Here is a 15511-nt window from a genome sequence, read left to right on the forward strand (position 1 = left end):
GCCCAGGCCCCGCCCAGGCCCGGCCCAGGCCCCGCCGGCCGACGGCGACACGGCCCCGGACGTGCTGTGGGTGGCTTATGGGGGTGAGCGATGAGAACCGCTAGAACAGAGCTGCCGGGGTGGTGCCATGCACAGGGACACGTAGACACCTCAGAGCTCGCACAGCGAAAGCAGCAGCTAGCCCAGAACGACTGGCTGGGAGCTGCCACCCCACAGATGGCTGGAGAGAGAGGAGGGGCAAAACCAGAAGGGAGAAGCAGGCATTTGGGGCTTGACTCCAGCAAACGAGCCTCAAGCTAGTTGTAACTGTCCCTGTCTTTGCTATCTTCCAACCTTAAAAGGTTAAAACCTTTTTAAAACACCCCTTATTTGCCTTCTCTATCCTCCTTGGTCACACTGGCCATACACCCAGCACCACATCACCTGAGGCTAACAGATGTCCTTTTGCTGGCTTCAGTGGGTAGATTCTTTTAAAATTCTGTTCTGTTGTTGGAGAATTCTTCAAAAAACAGTTATTTGTTGAGCTGCTCTCTGATGAACACATGGAGCAACATGTAGGCTGTTCCCAGCAAAGGCCACTAAACCAACTCAGAAAAACAAAGCACTGCTGCTGGTGTGGAAGCTGAGTTGTTGCTACCTACAACTTTCACTGAACATCTTAACTGATTTTACATGAAAATTGAAGGTCATGGTGTGTTGTAACCATGAGAGACAGGCTAGGATGATGTCAGGAAACATTTCCAAGTTAATATTCTTAAAAAAAAAACAAACCAACCCACAGAGTATGTTATTAAGTTCATGCCAGCTTTTCTCTGCTCTAGGAAAAACACTGTCCTGCTCTGTGCCCGTTTCCTTCCATCTGTAAATTGAGATGTTAACTTGGGTTCAGCTGCCTCCACCAAATGCTAACAAGATTCACTAAGGTGAGCTTGTTGAAGAGGTAAGGTGCTCCCTGAGCTGTCACTTCAAATGTTTTAATCTTGTAAAAACAAACAAGAGAACAACAAAGATTATCTCCAAGAAGCATCTCTGTAAGCTCTCCAGTGTGGCACATACTTCACAGTGGATTAAAACTGACGTTTTATTTTAACCCTTCCACAGCACATATGCCTCTGCCTTTACCTCATGATCCATTCTGTTGCCACACATCCAAACCTTATCTGAAGATGTATTGATGCAAGGCTCCCCATACACAAGAATTCATTGCCAGTTCCACAGCATGTGGAGTAAAGATCATGCAGGGGAGAAAGCAAGCTGCACTGGAAGTGTATATTACTGATCTGGAGAGGTCTTCCACTGCCAGTAGGACTGAGACTGCCTGGTGGCAATCCACCACATTGCTACTCCAGACTGGTGTATCTGGAGTAGCAGCTCTAGATGATCTGCCAAGACTCCCAGGAGTGGTTAATGCAGACTCCTTATCTCAAAAGGACCAGGTTTTCTGCAGCTGCACATGCTGATTACATGGCAGAAGGAAAAAGGAGAAATCATCCACCAGCAGCAGTCTATCTAAGAGTAAGCAGCAGCACAGCCAGTCTCCTCTGGTCGTGCTGAGGTTCACTCTCTCCCTGACTTGCCTTTAAACCCTGTCACAGAACAATCAGAAAGTCCTTTTAAAACTTGAGCTTAAGTGCAATCTAACAAGAGTGTCATCTTCTTGGCAGCTAAGGCCTGGCCTGTCTCAGGGACATGCAGCCCAGCCTACAGCTGAGGCCTGACACGCTGCTGTGCATTGAGACGGGTGGAGCATCCAAGACAATAAGGGGAAAAAAAAAGGAAAAAAAAAAAGGAAAAATACAGCTAAACATTTGGGTCACAAGAATCTAAATGATCATGCTGTGAATCATTAATATTATGGAGGCATTTGAAGCTTACCAATCCCCTAGAGTCAGCCATTCCTCTATGAATCCTTCAGTCTAATGCTTGCTCAGAACAAAACAAGGGAATAACAGTTACAAAACAAGAAACAACACAGACGTGTAGTTTCCAAAAGAAGAACATGGAAGGTGTTGAAACCTTTCAAAATTAAACACCTTGGTGCCTTTCATAAGGCTCTCTTGAGCCAGTAACACAAGTCGCATGGATAAAATACCAAACCTCTCCTATTCCAGCAGCAGAGGTCTAACATTCCACTGCTCACAGCACCTGCTGCCAAAAAAAACAATCACATTCTTTCCAGCACAATCAGCTTGCAGTTCTAAAACCTCTGGATGTCATGGTGAGCTTCCTCACAGACTCTTCTGATTTGGAGATAAGGTGGAAAGCAATAGTGCTAAAATCCTGTGAGCCAGTTCCTGTTATGAAATTTTTTTGTGCAATTTTGCAAAACCTAACTGGCTGCAGTGAGCAGGAAAAAGTTATATTGAAATTACTCGATGTTCACCACAAAAATACAGAGAATCCTCCCCCCTTCCTTACTGGCAGCACTTCCAAAAGCAAAACTCACTCTGGAAGTGGTTTAAAAAAAAAAAAAAAATCAATCTGTATGGCCCAAGAGTACATACTTTTTATTTACTAAAGTTTAAAAATGAACCACAAAATTATCCTAGGGCAGGAAAGGAGGAGGTCAGGTTTTTAATCCATGCAGTATCTTTGTTTTTCCCTGTCATACATTGCAAAAGGGACTCTCCTCCCCGTGAGCAGTGTTTCAGCCCTGTAAACCATCTGCCTGGCACCTCACAAGCAAAAAGAATCATTTTCCTTTTCTACTCAGCATTGAAGTGAAAGCCAAAAGCACCTTGGTTCTAACCCCTGTTCCATCAGCAACAAAACGTCCTGATTTCCAGCCATACCAACCAGCTGCAGCCCCACTGTTGGCAAAGGCTCCAGCCTCCCAAAAGAGGGGCAATAGTTGACCTGTTTTCACAGGGTGGACAATGAGTCATTAACGTTGGCCCAATCAGCATTATCTGAGCAGTAATTTACCACATGGTGCTGTTGGTATGAAAATACAGATTCAGAACAACACCACAGACACAACAAACAGCTGGGCTCTGACTCCCCACTGGCATTTTGCACGGGGCACAGAGCTGCAGCAGAGCTACAAACAGCATGGACCTGTTCTGTGCTAGTCCACTGACTCAGTTAAAGCCCCACTGGCATCAGTACAGAGCTGAAAGGCTCCCCACTCCACCACAGGCACAGTCCTGGTTCAGTGCAGTCACCAAACCCATGCAGGTAGCACAAGAAACCACAAGACAGGAGCACAGACAGGACGAAGGAAGTCAAGCAAATGGTGAGGGGTAATGACAGCTGTAGAAACAAACACCAGAGTAACCATCTCACCTTCACTTTGCTGGCTCCCTGCACTGCCACTGCCATAGCTGAAGCCTGGGTCTTGGTATGCTGGTGGAAAACACGGAGGGGGCAGAGGATACTGGTAGGGGTATCCTTGGCCTAATGGCCAGGGAGCAGCAGGGTGTGGAAGTGGAGCAAGGGTGTCCTGATCCGAGGCTCCGCTGGAACCATTGTTAAGGTTCAGTGCAGCCATATCTGAAAAGGAGAGACAAGCTGAGGACAGGGCTCTTACCCAGCACACTGGTAACAACCAGTGGTGGGGGCCCCGAGGGACTCAGGCTCCAGAGTTCCTTCCAAACATCACACACAGAGACAGATGTCAGTGTGCAGCACTGAGCACCGAGGTACCTCTGCAGGTTCAAAGAGGAACCACCCCACTTTACAGAGAGGGAACCCAGTCTGCCTGCTGAGCAGGAGGTCTGCAGCACCACCAGAAATCAACCCCCAGTGCAGTGCCCTGTCTGGGGAGTTCACTCTTCTCTTCCAAGTGGTCTAATTGCTTGGTCTAAGAGGAATTGTCACCCAACTTCAGAATAATGGTCTGCTCTGAACACCCACTTGCCCTGGAGGAGACCAGGGCACAGGAGACAGCACACAGGCAGCTCTGCCCCTCTCAGGCAGGAACTTACTGCCGCAGAGGTCTCCAAAGACGTAGTAGCACTGCTCTGAGAAGGTGATTTTGTTCACAGTGTGCCTGAGGTAGCCATGTTTCAACATGCTGCTGGCGTACTTCCGAGCCTCCCGTCGGTCTTTGAAGCCTTCCACGTGTGTGTAAAGCCAGTCAACCACATCTGCTCCTGGAATGAGGATAGGAAGAGCAGACATGGGATCATGTGACCCAAATCAATCTTTTTTAAGTTTTTTTTTTTTAATCTTCACATTATCACAGAGCCCTCTAGTGCTGCTGTGCTGAGTACTGAACACGAATACCAATATGTAGCAATCTTGCTGCAAAGAGCTTAAAATGTTATTTTCATGACTCAGCCTAACTGCTAAATTATTTACTACCAAACATCAAAAAAGAAAGCAAAGAATGATCCTTGCTTGCAGCTGAACACTACATTAACAGTGAGACCAAATATGCACACAGAATATTTTACAGTTACACTGCTCAACTCTTTCTGAGCTGCAGTAATGAAAACTCCACAGGATTGGCAGAGCAGAAGTGACTGGGAGTCATCTTCCTCAATGTCATGTTGTCAAAAGGGCTGTTTTCCAATCCCTCTCTCAGCAAATAGTAACTACAACCTAGGCTGAATAAATATTAGCACAGTTTGGGTCACAGGACAGTCAGGATCAAAGGTAGACTAGTTGTGGTAATTTTAAATATAATTAAGATGCTTTATTAAGGTTGCCTGGCTGGCTGGAACTGGACTCTGTTGAACTTGGGCAGATTGTTAGAGCTGCAAGCTGCTACACAGAAAACTTGAGAAAACAAGTAAGGGTTAAGGCTCAGCTGTGTGCAGTATTTTGGGCTGTCCAGGCTCAAACATGAGCTATTAGTTATTTCCTGTCACACAGTTGTTCACAAATACCAAGTCAAGGGAACCCAAGAGGTCATAAACAGGGAAAAAAGGATAATTTCACATAAAGATAGTTTCTGCAACCTATTTCCAAAAAATCACTAGTTGATTTTTTTTCCCCACCAGCTTCCTTTGAGCTGCTTACCTATCACTGCATTGGAGATGGTAATTTTTAACCACATCCTGTCCCGAATTTCAAGGCCTGAGTCTGGCAGCTGCATCACCTTGACAATAGTAGCCATGTCACTCTTCACAGTTAAGGGAGATTCTTCTAATTCTAAAAGGAAGAAAGGTTACATGCTGCTTTGAAACAAACAGAGTTTGAAAAGAACTTCTCAGCTCCGTCTGGATGAAACGTTTCGATTCACAGCTTACCAACAGATGCAAAAAAAGACACAAAGGTTCCCAAATGCATCTCCATCAATAGCATAAATTACAGCATTTGTACCAAATCCTCAGAGACTCTGCTCAGTGCAACGTTTAGTCACTGAGGTGCTGAGTCCCTGAGTGTCCTGACTGTACAAAGCAGCTACAGACCAGCACTGCCCCCTGTCAACCCACCCTGCTTTGAGATCTGCAGAAAAGGAAGCCCAGGGAGCCCTCTGACCACTGCTTTCCACTCCCACTGGCCAGGAGCAGCCCCTACCCACCCAACAGTCCAGTGCACTGCATGCAGAGCTCTGTAGGACAAGCTCTTTTGGCTTGTTTTTGAACTTTTGGTTTAATTATCAGGAATAATACCCATCTGCATGGAGAAAGATGTCTCAGTCAATGGCCGTTTGGGTTCTTTTAAGATTTGGACATCAGCATGATTGGAGAGAACTGAAATTAGAAAAGAAAGCTCCCAGCACAAGGATAAAGGCTAGTGGTTTCCTCAGAAAACTTTCCAGGATCCCAGTGATGAGAGCCTTACAAATTAACAAGTCACATCACCCAGCATTCCTTTGCCCTGCATCTCTCTTGCAGAACACTTAAACCCCCCCCTGCTCCCAAATGCCCCAGCAGCTGCCACTGCTCTGTTCATATTTCACACACTCTTAAGGGCAGTGGTGGCTCACCAGAGGCTTCAGACTTTCCTGATCAATTTTTATACCAGAACAGCAGGGCTGAGATTCACCTTGCAGCATTCAGACACCCTTCTCCCCTCCCATCTCCCAGCAACCCGTATCACCCACCTTTCAAAAGCACAAGGGAACCAATTTTGTCCTTTTCCAGCAACCCAAATTTTTGATAGAAGGTACAACAAGCATGAAACAATGAAAACTGAAGATGCTTCTTTCATACATGCACTGCTAAAATGCATGAAAAGATCCCAGACCATCCGTGCATGCAAGTTTCAATACTTACAAAGTTTGAATACAAACACTAACATTTTGCTTTTGCTTTAAGTTAGTTTGGTTAGTGGCAAAAAGCAACATGTTTCAGGGGACAAAAAAAGACAACAAACCAATATTCAAGTAAAGTATGTGGGGAGCAATAAAGAACACCACTGGCCAAATGATCATCAGGATTTTCCAAGTCTACTAGTTGCTGTATGGCTATAAAAATTTCTAAGATGCAGCTCAAATGCACCCACTTTGCTGTGAACTCAGTCAGCTGTGGGCCTCTACCTGGCCACCTGTACAGGTATGTGCAAATCTGAGGAATACCCAGAGGTTAACTCCTTTCTGTGGAACCAGACAGACCCCAAAGCTCTTTCTCAGGGTTTTGGTTATTGGTTTTGAGTGACATTTTTTTCTCCCATTAGCAGATCCTGTAATAAAAGAGGTGTATGCTCCAGGAAAATGAAGTCCTACCCCATGTGATACCACCACTGGCTTGTATCCTTACTTGAGTAAGGAAGTACTCAAACAAAAAGGCCCCAGGAAATTATGTAGTACCTCAGGCTGCATACTATTAAGCAGAAATAGTTTGAAGTCTCAATTCAAAATCCTCTGAAGTCCATGAAAGAGAAAAAGAGAACTCTTGGATGACATCTGTGGACTGCATTTTGAAACAGCAAGATTTTCAAGAAACATTGCAATACTTGAAAATAATCTCATGAAATAGGACAGCTCTGCTCTGCAGAAAGAGGTCCAGCAGCAGAACAGGGGATGGAAAAATCTCCCTTTAGCAGAGTAAATGAGGAGTAGAGTTTGCACTGACTGAGGCAGAGAGTACAACACTCCCAAGCCACGCTCAGAAAATATTCTCCTGCCTCTGCCAGAACACTGCTGGACAACAAGAGGCTTTTTAAAGCAATAACTATGAGACATCTTAGTCTGCCTTGCTTTGCACAGTCCTGTTTTTGAAGAAATGCACCTGAAAAAAGAGCTAACACAGAACAATTCCTACTGTGTGGTGGTGACTTGTTTGGCCCCAAACTCTCAGCTACTTTGATCCCTAGCACCGATGTGACAGTGGCTGTGCCAACACTTCAGATCTCAGAAGTTCCCTTTTGACCCAGAGGCTAGGGCAAAGGAAGGCTAGGCAGGAGGAACAGTTATTCAGTGCATCTACATCACCCTGGCCCTGCCACACAGACTGTAAACCAGCAGACAGTCACAGTGCTGGAAACCAGGAACCATGAAACAGGCTTCAGAGGACTCCATGAATTCACTGCTTCCACGTTCACAGCCAGATACAGTAGGGCAGATTTTCTGCTTGTTTTGGACACCATTGACTCTAGCCTTGGAGGAAATGAAACAGAGAACCTTGCACTGGAACATGAAAAGTTAGAAAGCCCCATTTTGCATGAAGCTCTTTGTTCTGTGAGATGCCAAGGCACAGCCTCTCCTCACCCCTCTCCTTCCTCCTCCACTGTTCCTCCCCAACTCTGGTTTTCCTGCCAAAGAGGTTCACAGGACAGGTGATCTTTGTGCCTAGGGCCCTGAGGTGCTGCCCACCGTGCTGGGGGCAGGGGGGCACCAGGACTGAACTGAAGGAAGGGGTGTTAAGCAGGAGGTCCCAGTGAAGGTCAGGGGTACTCTGCGTTTTCTTACACTCATGAAAGGCAACATTGTGAGTCACTGGTATAGAAATGAGAAGCTGTCTCCAGAAATGTGATTCTGCTCCCAAATAACCTTTATTTTTAAAGTATGATTGAGAGGGCATCTGCATTCCACACTTCCCAATCCCATCACTAGATATCAAGGCACACAGTACACAGAGGAATGCAGAGTAACAGACTCTGGTTGTTTGACAGCAATCAGCAGATACATTCGAGTTCATTAATGTTTAGTACCTGTAAGGCTGAAAACACATCTCAAGATAAAGCAGTCATCAGGTGAGTGGTTCACTTGCTCTCTCCTGTGGATGCATTTCCCCTTCAGTGGTGCTGCCTACGAGCTAAAGAGGCACTGAGGTACTACACTGACAAAAAGGGTAAAAAGGGTAATTGCCCAAGGTGAGGTTCAATTCCAGGAACTATGTGCTTATAAAAGCTGAAAGGGGGTAGAAGAAAAAGAGGCAGACACCCCTGTAACCTGACAGGACTTAACTGGTCCTTGTAAATGCAACTTTAACACTTCAGCCATGCATTTGTCCTGGGAAGATTCTGTCACTAAGCACCAACACCACATTGGTCTTCAAAATCCTCCAAGTCTGGTTTTTCTTTTTCATTTTATTATGATGGTTTTTCTAAATGATATCCTATCCTCTCTTTCTCTCTGGAAAAATCTTACAAAATGAAGAGAGTTTCTCAGTCTTAAATTTAGACCCCAGATTTGGCAGGCACTCAAGCATCCCTTGTGACACATGCAAGTATTTCTCTGCTTTTCACTGGATGCATACTGAGGTACCATTGTTGCACAAATGAGATCATCTCCTCAGGACTTTAAAGTCACTTCAAGATTTCTCTGTGTACGTAAAAAAAATATAATAAATCTCCTTGCTACAGATGAACAAGTCTGACAGAAAGGCTGCATCTCTAGAGAAATTCTTCCACATTAATATGACAGGAAACAAAACAATGAGGTGTGAAGTACCTCCACACTTCCGTATCAAATGGAAGTGCTGTGTTAAATATTTACACTTCCCTGAATCAGGACTTCAGTGGACAGTGTTCTCAGAGACACATCCTCCCCCTTTCTTTGTCTTGCCTCACTGCTACATATTTCAAACCAAGTGCTAGCTTTTACCCCACGCTTACATCAGAAAGCAAAGGAAGAATTAAAGAATATAAACCTTTTCTTTCAACAAAAAATTCCAAGATAAGGAATTGTGACAACTTGTTGGTTACATGGGTATGACTAGTTTAGAGATTGCCACAGACAGACAAACCAGGCAAGAAGGCTGAACTCTAACCATCATTTCATGTGGGACATTATGTTTGTTTTTAACTTGTTCAATAAACACTAAGTATAAAAGAAGGCTGTGCAAGTGTCAGTGCAAGATTTCCTAAATGATACACTGGCATTATTAACCAGTGACATCTATCTGAAGTAAATTATTTAAATTTATTAAAACCCAGTCAAATGCAAGGAGGAAGCTGCTCTCACATTCACCTGAGGGGATAGAGCTGGAGGCCTGCCTTGTAACTCTCAAAGAAACCAGAAGCCACCTCTTCCTAAACGTGACCCCTGGCAAAACCCCCCTGTTTTAACTTCTGCCCTTTGGGAAAAGCTTTTCTGCTCCCTGTAAGAGTCACAAACGTAAGAAAGCATTCAAGAGCTGTGTGGTGGTTGTCGTTTTCATCGTGCTTGTGGCTGGGGTTGGTTTTGGGCACAGCTCTGCACTGCTGGCCCTGAGCAGAAGCTGCCTGCCCTGGGCTGGCCGCAGGGTGACTTACTTTCCGAATCGGGAATTGAGCTTGTTAGTGAGGAGCTGGTAGATGTGGTGATGCTCATGGAGGGGCTCATACCGTAACGGGGGTACGCTCCCGTCATGGCTGTGGTATGAGAGATCCACGCTGCTGGGTCAATTGGCCTCACTGGTTCAGCTGCAAAAAACAACCAGAAAGGGAGAAAAAAAGGAATCAGACTTGGCAGCGAGCGCTGAGAGCGGAGTCAGGAGAGTTTCTGGGGGAGTAGAGTCCACACTGCTCTGACAGAACAGCTGAGAGAGCACAAGGGCACAGAAAGCACCTTGCCAGCAAGAGCTGCTTTCCTCTGGCAGCTGTCACAGCAGCCTAACAGGATAAACCCATAGAATCATAGAATCATAGGGGTTGGAAGGGACCTCGAAAGATCATCCAGTCCAACCCCCCTGCCAGAGCAGGGTCACCCAGAGTACATCACACAGGAAGGCATCCAGGCAGGTTTTGAATGACTCCAGTGCAGGAGACTCCACAACCTCTCTGGGCAGCCTGTTCCAGTGCTCCGGCACCCTCACAGGGAAAAAATTTTTCCTGATATTCACCTTGAACCTCCTATGCTCCAATTCGCACCCATTACCCCTTGTCCTATCACAGGTCATCACTGAAAAAAGCTTAATTCCATCTTCCTGACACTCACCCTTTACATATTTGTAAACATTGATGAGGTCACCCCTCAGTCTCCTTTTCTCCAGGCTAAAGAGACCCAGCTCCCTCAGCCTTTCCTCATAAGGGAGATGCTCCACTCCCCTAATCATCTTTGTAGCCCTACGCTGGACTCTCTCCAGCAGCTCCCTGTCCTTCCTGAACTGAGGGGCCCAGAACTGGACACAATACTCCAGATGCAGCCTCATCAATGCAGAATAGAGGTGGAGAAGAACCTCTCTTGACCAACTAAAACCATGACAGTGCCATTTCTGTAACTGCTGTGGCACTGCAAGACCTCCCTCCCCTTGTGCAAAAGAAGCTACCAGCCCACTAGTAACATCTCAGTATGACTCTGTGCAGTGAGAAGGACATTCTCAGTTTGCTAGGATGTGAGGCACGGCCAAATGCTTTGTCCCAGCTGAAGGGAAAAACTCTCCCTACTTTTAAGGGTCTTGGATCCAAAATAACCACTCATACAGAAGGTGAATCTTCTGCTGAAGGGGAATAGGAACAGTAACTCTAAAGTTCTGTATTTGCAGAGATGAGGCATCATGGAATTCCCCCCTCAGTGTTTTCAGCAGTCATAATGAAACTTTTTAGGACTGGAAGAGCCTTCCAAAATAAACAGACAAGACAAAAAAAGACCATTTGAAGAACCTGGTGTCAGAGAAAAGTGAAAGTTACACTCACACCTTAAGAAGAGTCACACAGCAAATAACTTTCCCCACAATCTGGATTACTTCTGAATTATAGTGGCTGTTGTTCCACTGCCTTAAAACCAGACATGTAAAAGAGCTCTGCCTCTGTGAGGTACCTCCACAAAATATTCCTCACATTACTGCAAGCAGTTTAGCCTACCACAGATACACCACTGCTTGCCTTGGGTAATGATGCAAGAAGAAAGGATGGCCTGATACACAGGCTCTCCCTGCAGCACATCTGAAATAAATGATCTGTGGGATTTTCCTTTTGCTTGTGCTGGTTTTTGTAAGGAGAGTTCCCACAGTCTGCATGAGTCTATGGTACTAATTTCAATGGACCAATCTCACCTTTTTGGGAGGGCTGGTAACAAGCTGGTTTCAGTACCTCAGATGAGCACTCACCAGCAGGAGGCAGCTGTTTCTCACATGAGCATAGAACTTTTATTGCTACCAAGAGGTTTATTAAGTCAGAATTTTTTAATTTTCAAGAGGAATATCAAAAAATGTTGTTTGCATCAAACTGTAAAAACACTCAGTTTGAATTCTTTCTAGGAAGTGTACATATGTCAAAATGAGGCTTTTTAACACTGAAGTATAGTTACCCTCCAACCTTTCTATCAATTGTGAGATTAAATTCACAAGGACATACCCACCAAAAGGTTAAGAGCCTAAGCCACAACTGTGTGAATCAGAAGAAAAACTCCCATGAATTCAGTGGGCATTGGAGTGTCAGAAAGAATATCTTAAACCCCTGCCCTCCAACCAAAAAGCAAACAAACAGTACAACCAAACTTAAAAGTATCAAATTGGCAGGGGATGGAAATCTGCTAGATGACAAAACAGCTGAGAATAGTCTAGACCTTCAGGGCTCCACAGGAACCCAGCAAAGAGCACAAATATGTACTCACCCCTGGGGATGGTGAAGTAACTCCTGGGAGTAGGGTCCCAGCATTTGGCTACTGTTAGGCTGATAGGTCTAGGAAGGAAGAAAACAAGCAAGGGTGACTCCTTACTTCCCCTACAAAAGTTCTAACTGCTACAATGAACTCTTTGAAACAAACTTATCCAACAACTGTCAAATACATTCTAAGAATGCTTTTGAGATGTTTGTTGAATTATTTTCAGTATAAACCAGTACCAGGTTGTTTCCAGTTCTGCATAGATCATTAAGTATTACTGGTGAAATCTGTCAAACCATCAGCTCTTGAGATAATGAGACACTCATCATATACCCAAACAGTGCTACTGAAATCAGGCAACTCCTACTTTGTGTTGCTTTTGGCTGGTACATTGGAACCAGTCTCACCTATCCATCATTTACACTGAGAGTTGAGATCAGCACTCACACTGGCTGCTCACTGAGATCAAAATGATGATTTCTCTGAGGTTTGCCCAATACCAATAACTGGATATGGAGGATAAGTGGCAAGAGGTTTTGTAACATGCTCACCCTGGTTTGGAGACTATTTCCCGTAACACCCGTACTGCATCATCATTGCTCATGTTCTCAAAATTGACATCATTCACCTGAAACATTCCAAAAACCAGGTCAGGCTTTGCAACAGCAAAGTTAAAAACATTTTAATTATTTCCTTCCAAATTTATTTGCCTTGGAACTGTTTCCACTCCTCCAACTAGCTGAAGAAATACTGTTTCCCAGAGGACAACAACCACCCAGCAGAGTTTGCAAAGAATTACAGATTTAAGTGATAACAGTCTCTGTGACACTGAGTATGAATGAATTCTGCTAACTCAGCCCATGGATCTGGTGGGCTGAGTGAGCTGAGCCACCGAAGCCCAAGCCAGCAGCAGGGATTTTTGGACACAGACCAACCTGCAGAAGCATGTCTCCTGGTTCGATCCGGCCGTCGGCTGCCACAGCCCCTCCCTTCATGATGGAGCCAATGTAGATGCCACCATCTCCCCGGTCATTGCTCTGTCCTACAATGCTGATGCCCAGGAAGTTATACTTTTCTACACAGATAGAAAGTGGAGGGCAGGGGGGGGAAAAAAAAAGCAAACAAAGTGATTGGAATGACAGCAAAGAGCTAACAGCAGGCTACTTCAGTCTGGAAAAATCCATTCTCTCAACACATCAGCTGGGCCGTGTCTGACTTGCAATGATCTCAGGTTACCCTGCTGATGTTTGTCTGCCTGGCACGCTCAGGGAAACACTGCTGAAGGCATTATTTTCTCATACAGGACACCAAAAAGTTACATTCAAAAAATCAGCAAGAGAAATGATGTTGAAAAGACACGTCCACACCTAGAAATTAAGCACCTGATCAGCATTAGCCAATGTTTCCCCACATGTCAGAGTGGCAGGAAGAATGTGGTGCTATTGAAAGGTGCTGAATTGGCTGGGCTGAGCATTTCTGTCAGGCTAAACAATGAAATGCAGGAGCAGCAGAAATGCAGAGCTCCAGCACCCTTCTACTCTCGCTCCTAACCATGTCTGACCCCTCACCATTCCTAGAAAGAAGAGCAGAACTTCATCTCCTGGAGTTCCAGCTCCTTCCCTGGGCTTCTCAGGGAGAATACTGATCTGTTTGAGCAGTTGGCTCAGAACTGTCTGGTACTGGACCAGGAATCCAGGCACAGCCAACAGTCACAACGCTCAGCTGCCGTTCCCTTTAGTTCCACTGGCATCCTTTCAAACCAGGGAACTTTCTACTGGCTCCAAAGGCTACTACACCACAACAAAATACATCTGTATCACTTGAAATTCACCACAAAAAGCATTGCTTATCCTCTTACCCATGTTGAGTGTGACAGTGATGATATTTAGGGACATGGTAGAATCAGTGATGCTGCTGAATGAAGACGACTGCAAAATACAACAGAAAATTCTCAAGGTTTTAAATGGCTCAGAGTAAGATAAAAATAACTATTCAGGATTAACTCATTGGGAACTGATTAACAAATTTGACTGACATAGGGAACTGACTAATCCAGAAATCACTGTGGCCTCCTCACAATTATTTTCATTTAGAATCTGTAAGTAAAAACAAAGAAAATTGGAAGGCAATCTGCACTTCCCCAAAGACCTGTTTACAAAACACACAAGGCCAGTTCCTCTATTGATGTTTCTCAGCTGAAATTCACAATGAATCATTTCTGCTTCCCAACTACATGACTGATGGGCAGACATTTAAATACTGACGTGCCCAGTGCAGGATGAATTATTACATCCACGGCTCCTCCCCAAAGAGAGGAATGAACAAAACATGATCTTTCAGGAAGTGAGAAGAGAGACACTCCCCACCCTCCAAAATTAAATACAAATGTGTTTATCAAACATGTTCTCCAACTTTACTCCAGTTCCTCTGATAAAACGTATGCATCTTCATCCTTCAATCTGTGAAAACTGATATTTATAGGAAAATGAAACAGCTACTCCAAGAAGTATGTGATTTGGACCATCCTCACCCTGCTCCCATAGGACTAGCACAGAAAAGGGCAAGAGAAAAGATCTGTGATTTCCTATAAACACAGATTCCTCCTTTCAGCAAGTCTCAGCAATTCATCCACCAGGTGTCTAACACCACAGACTTCCCCCTTGCCCACATCAACCAGCAGCAGCATAGAGACTGTCCAGTGAAGGCTGCTCTTGAGAGAGACAACAAAATGCAAACACTGAACAGTAAAATAGAAAGGGAAAGAAGAATAAAAAGAGTCTTGACTCTAGGGCCACAGAATTTCAAATGTCAGAGACTTAGTCCAGGGCAGGCTGGAGCTAAAGGGAGCTCTTCCAATGAACTCAACAGGGCAGAGACCTGCTCTGCATCCCTTCCTAACACACATGCTGTGCTCACAAACCACAGTTCAGCTCCCTGGAGGAGTCTGTTGCCAACCTTACCCTGTCAATCTGCCGCATCCTTTGTTTCCTCCTCCTGCGCTTGTGCTTCCGTATGAGGCGGGATGAGGTGCTCTGCTCAGTGGAGCTACTCAACCTGGGGGAAATGCAGAGCAAATGTCAACTCTGCACAGCTGAGCCATTTGCATTTCCCTCCACCCTGCCAAAAGTCTAATTCCTACAAATGCAGAGACAGCAAATCATAGAGGCACCACCAGCTAGCTTAGAATGTGTTGTTCTGCTTGTTGCTGAACGGCTGCTCCGTCCCAACATGTGCTGTACCTCAGGCTCTGCCAAAAGCACTGAGAAGACACCAGCTAACCTGCACTATGGACCAGAGAGTATCATTTCCTGGCTTGCTTTCATTTGGGAGCAAGACTGAGTGCAGCCCACATCTCAGCAGGCATGTATCACCCTGCCTTAACCACCCAAGGGTCAGAGGGAACCATCTGCCACTCCTTTAAAGGTGATCCTGACTCCAGGCTCATCAAAGAAAAATGCACACTGAACAGTTGTACATTAAACACTGATTTCAGCCTCTGCTCTGAGAGAACAACAGGTAACCTGGAGTCTTGTCATGATGCTCTTATTTTCTTCTGCTGCTATCTACCCTGTTAACAGGAATGTAACATTAGGGTCTGAATTCCATGACATAAAGTAGCAATTGATAATAGCTACTACCAAAGAGTGACAG

The 15511-nt window shown here is 45.1% G+C and overlaps 1 protein-coding gene across 1 annotated transcript in view; it reads right to left on the reverse strand.

The window, feature by feature from the left end:
• Window positions 1-3160: 3160 nt before the first annotated feature.
• DVL1 (dishevelled segment polarity protein 1) overlaps window positions 3161-15511 on the reverse strand; it is a 16260-nt gene continuing 3909 nt past the window's right edge. Inside the window, exons 2-10 of the mRNA XM_008937955.1 lie at window positions 14821-14914; window positions 13719-13788; window positions 12796-12935; window positions 12412-12488; window positions 11870-11937; window positions 9589-9738; window positions 4966-5097; window positions 3927-4094; window positions 3161-3492 (exon numbers count right to left, since the gene is read on the reverse strand). Of these exons, the coding sequence (XP_008936203.1) occupies window positions 3161-3492; window positions 3927-4094; window positions 4966-5097; window positions 9589-9738; window positions 11870-11937; window positions 12412-12488; window positions 12796-12935; window positions 13719-13788; window positions 14821-14914 (1231 nt within the window). The remainder of the gene's footprint in view (window positions 3493-3926; window positions 4095-4965; window positions 5098-9588; window positions 9739-11869; window positions 11938-12411; window positions 12489-12795; window positions 12936-13718; window positions 13789-14820; window positions 14915-15511) is intronic.

The sequence above is a fragment of the Merops nubicus genome, unplaced genomic scaffold (genome assembly GCF_000691845.1).
Source record: "Merops nubicus isolate BGI_N331 unplaced genomic scaffold, ASM69184v1 scaffold23553, whole genome shotgun sequence".
NCBI lineage: Eukaryota > Metazoa > Chordata > Aves > Coraciiformes > Meropidae > Merops > Merops nubicus.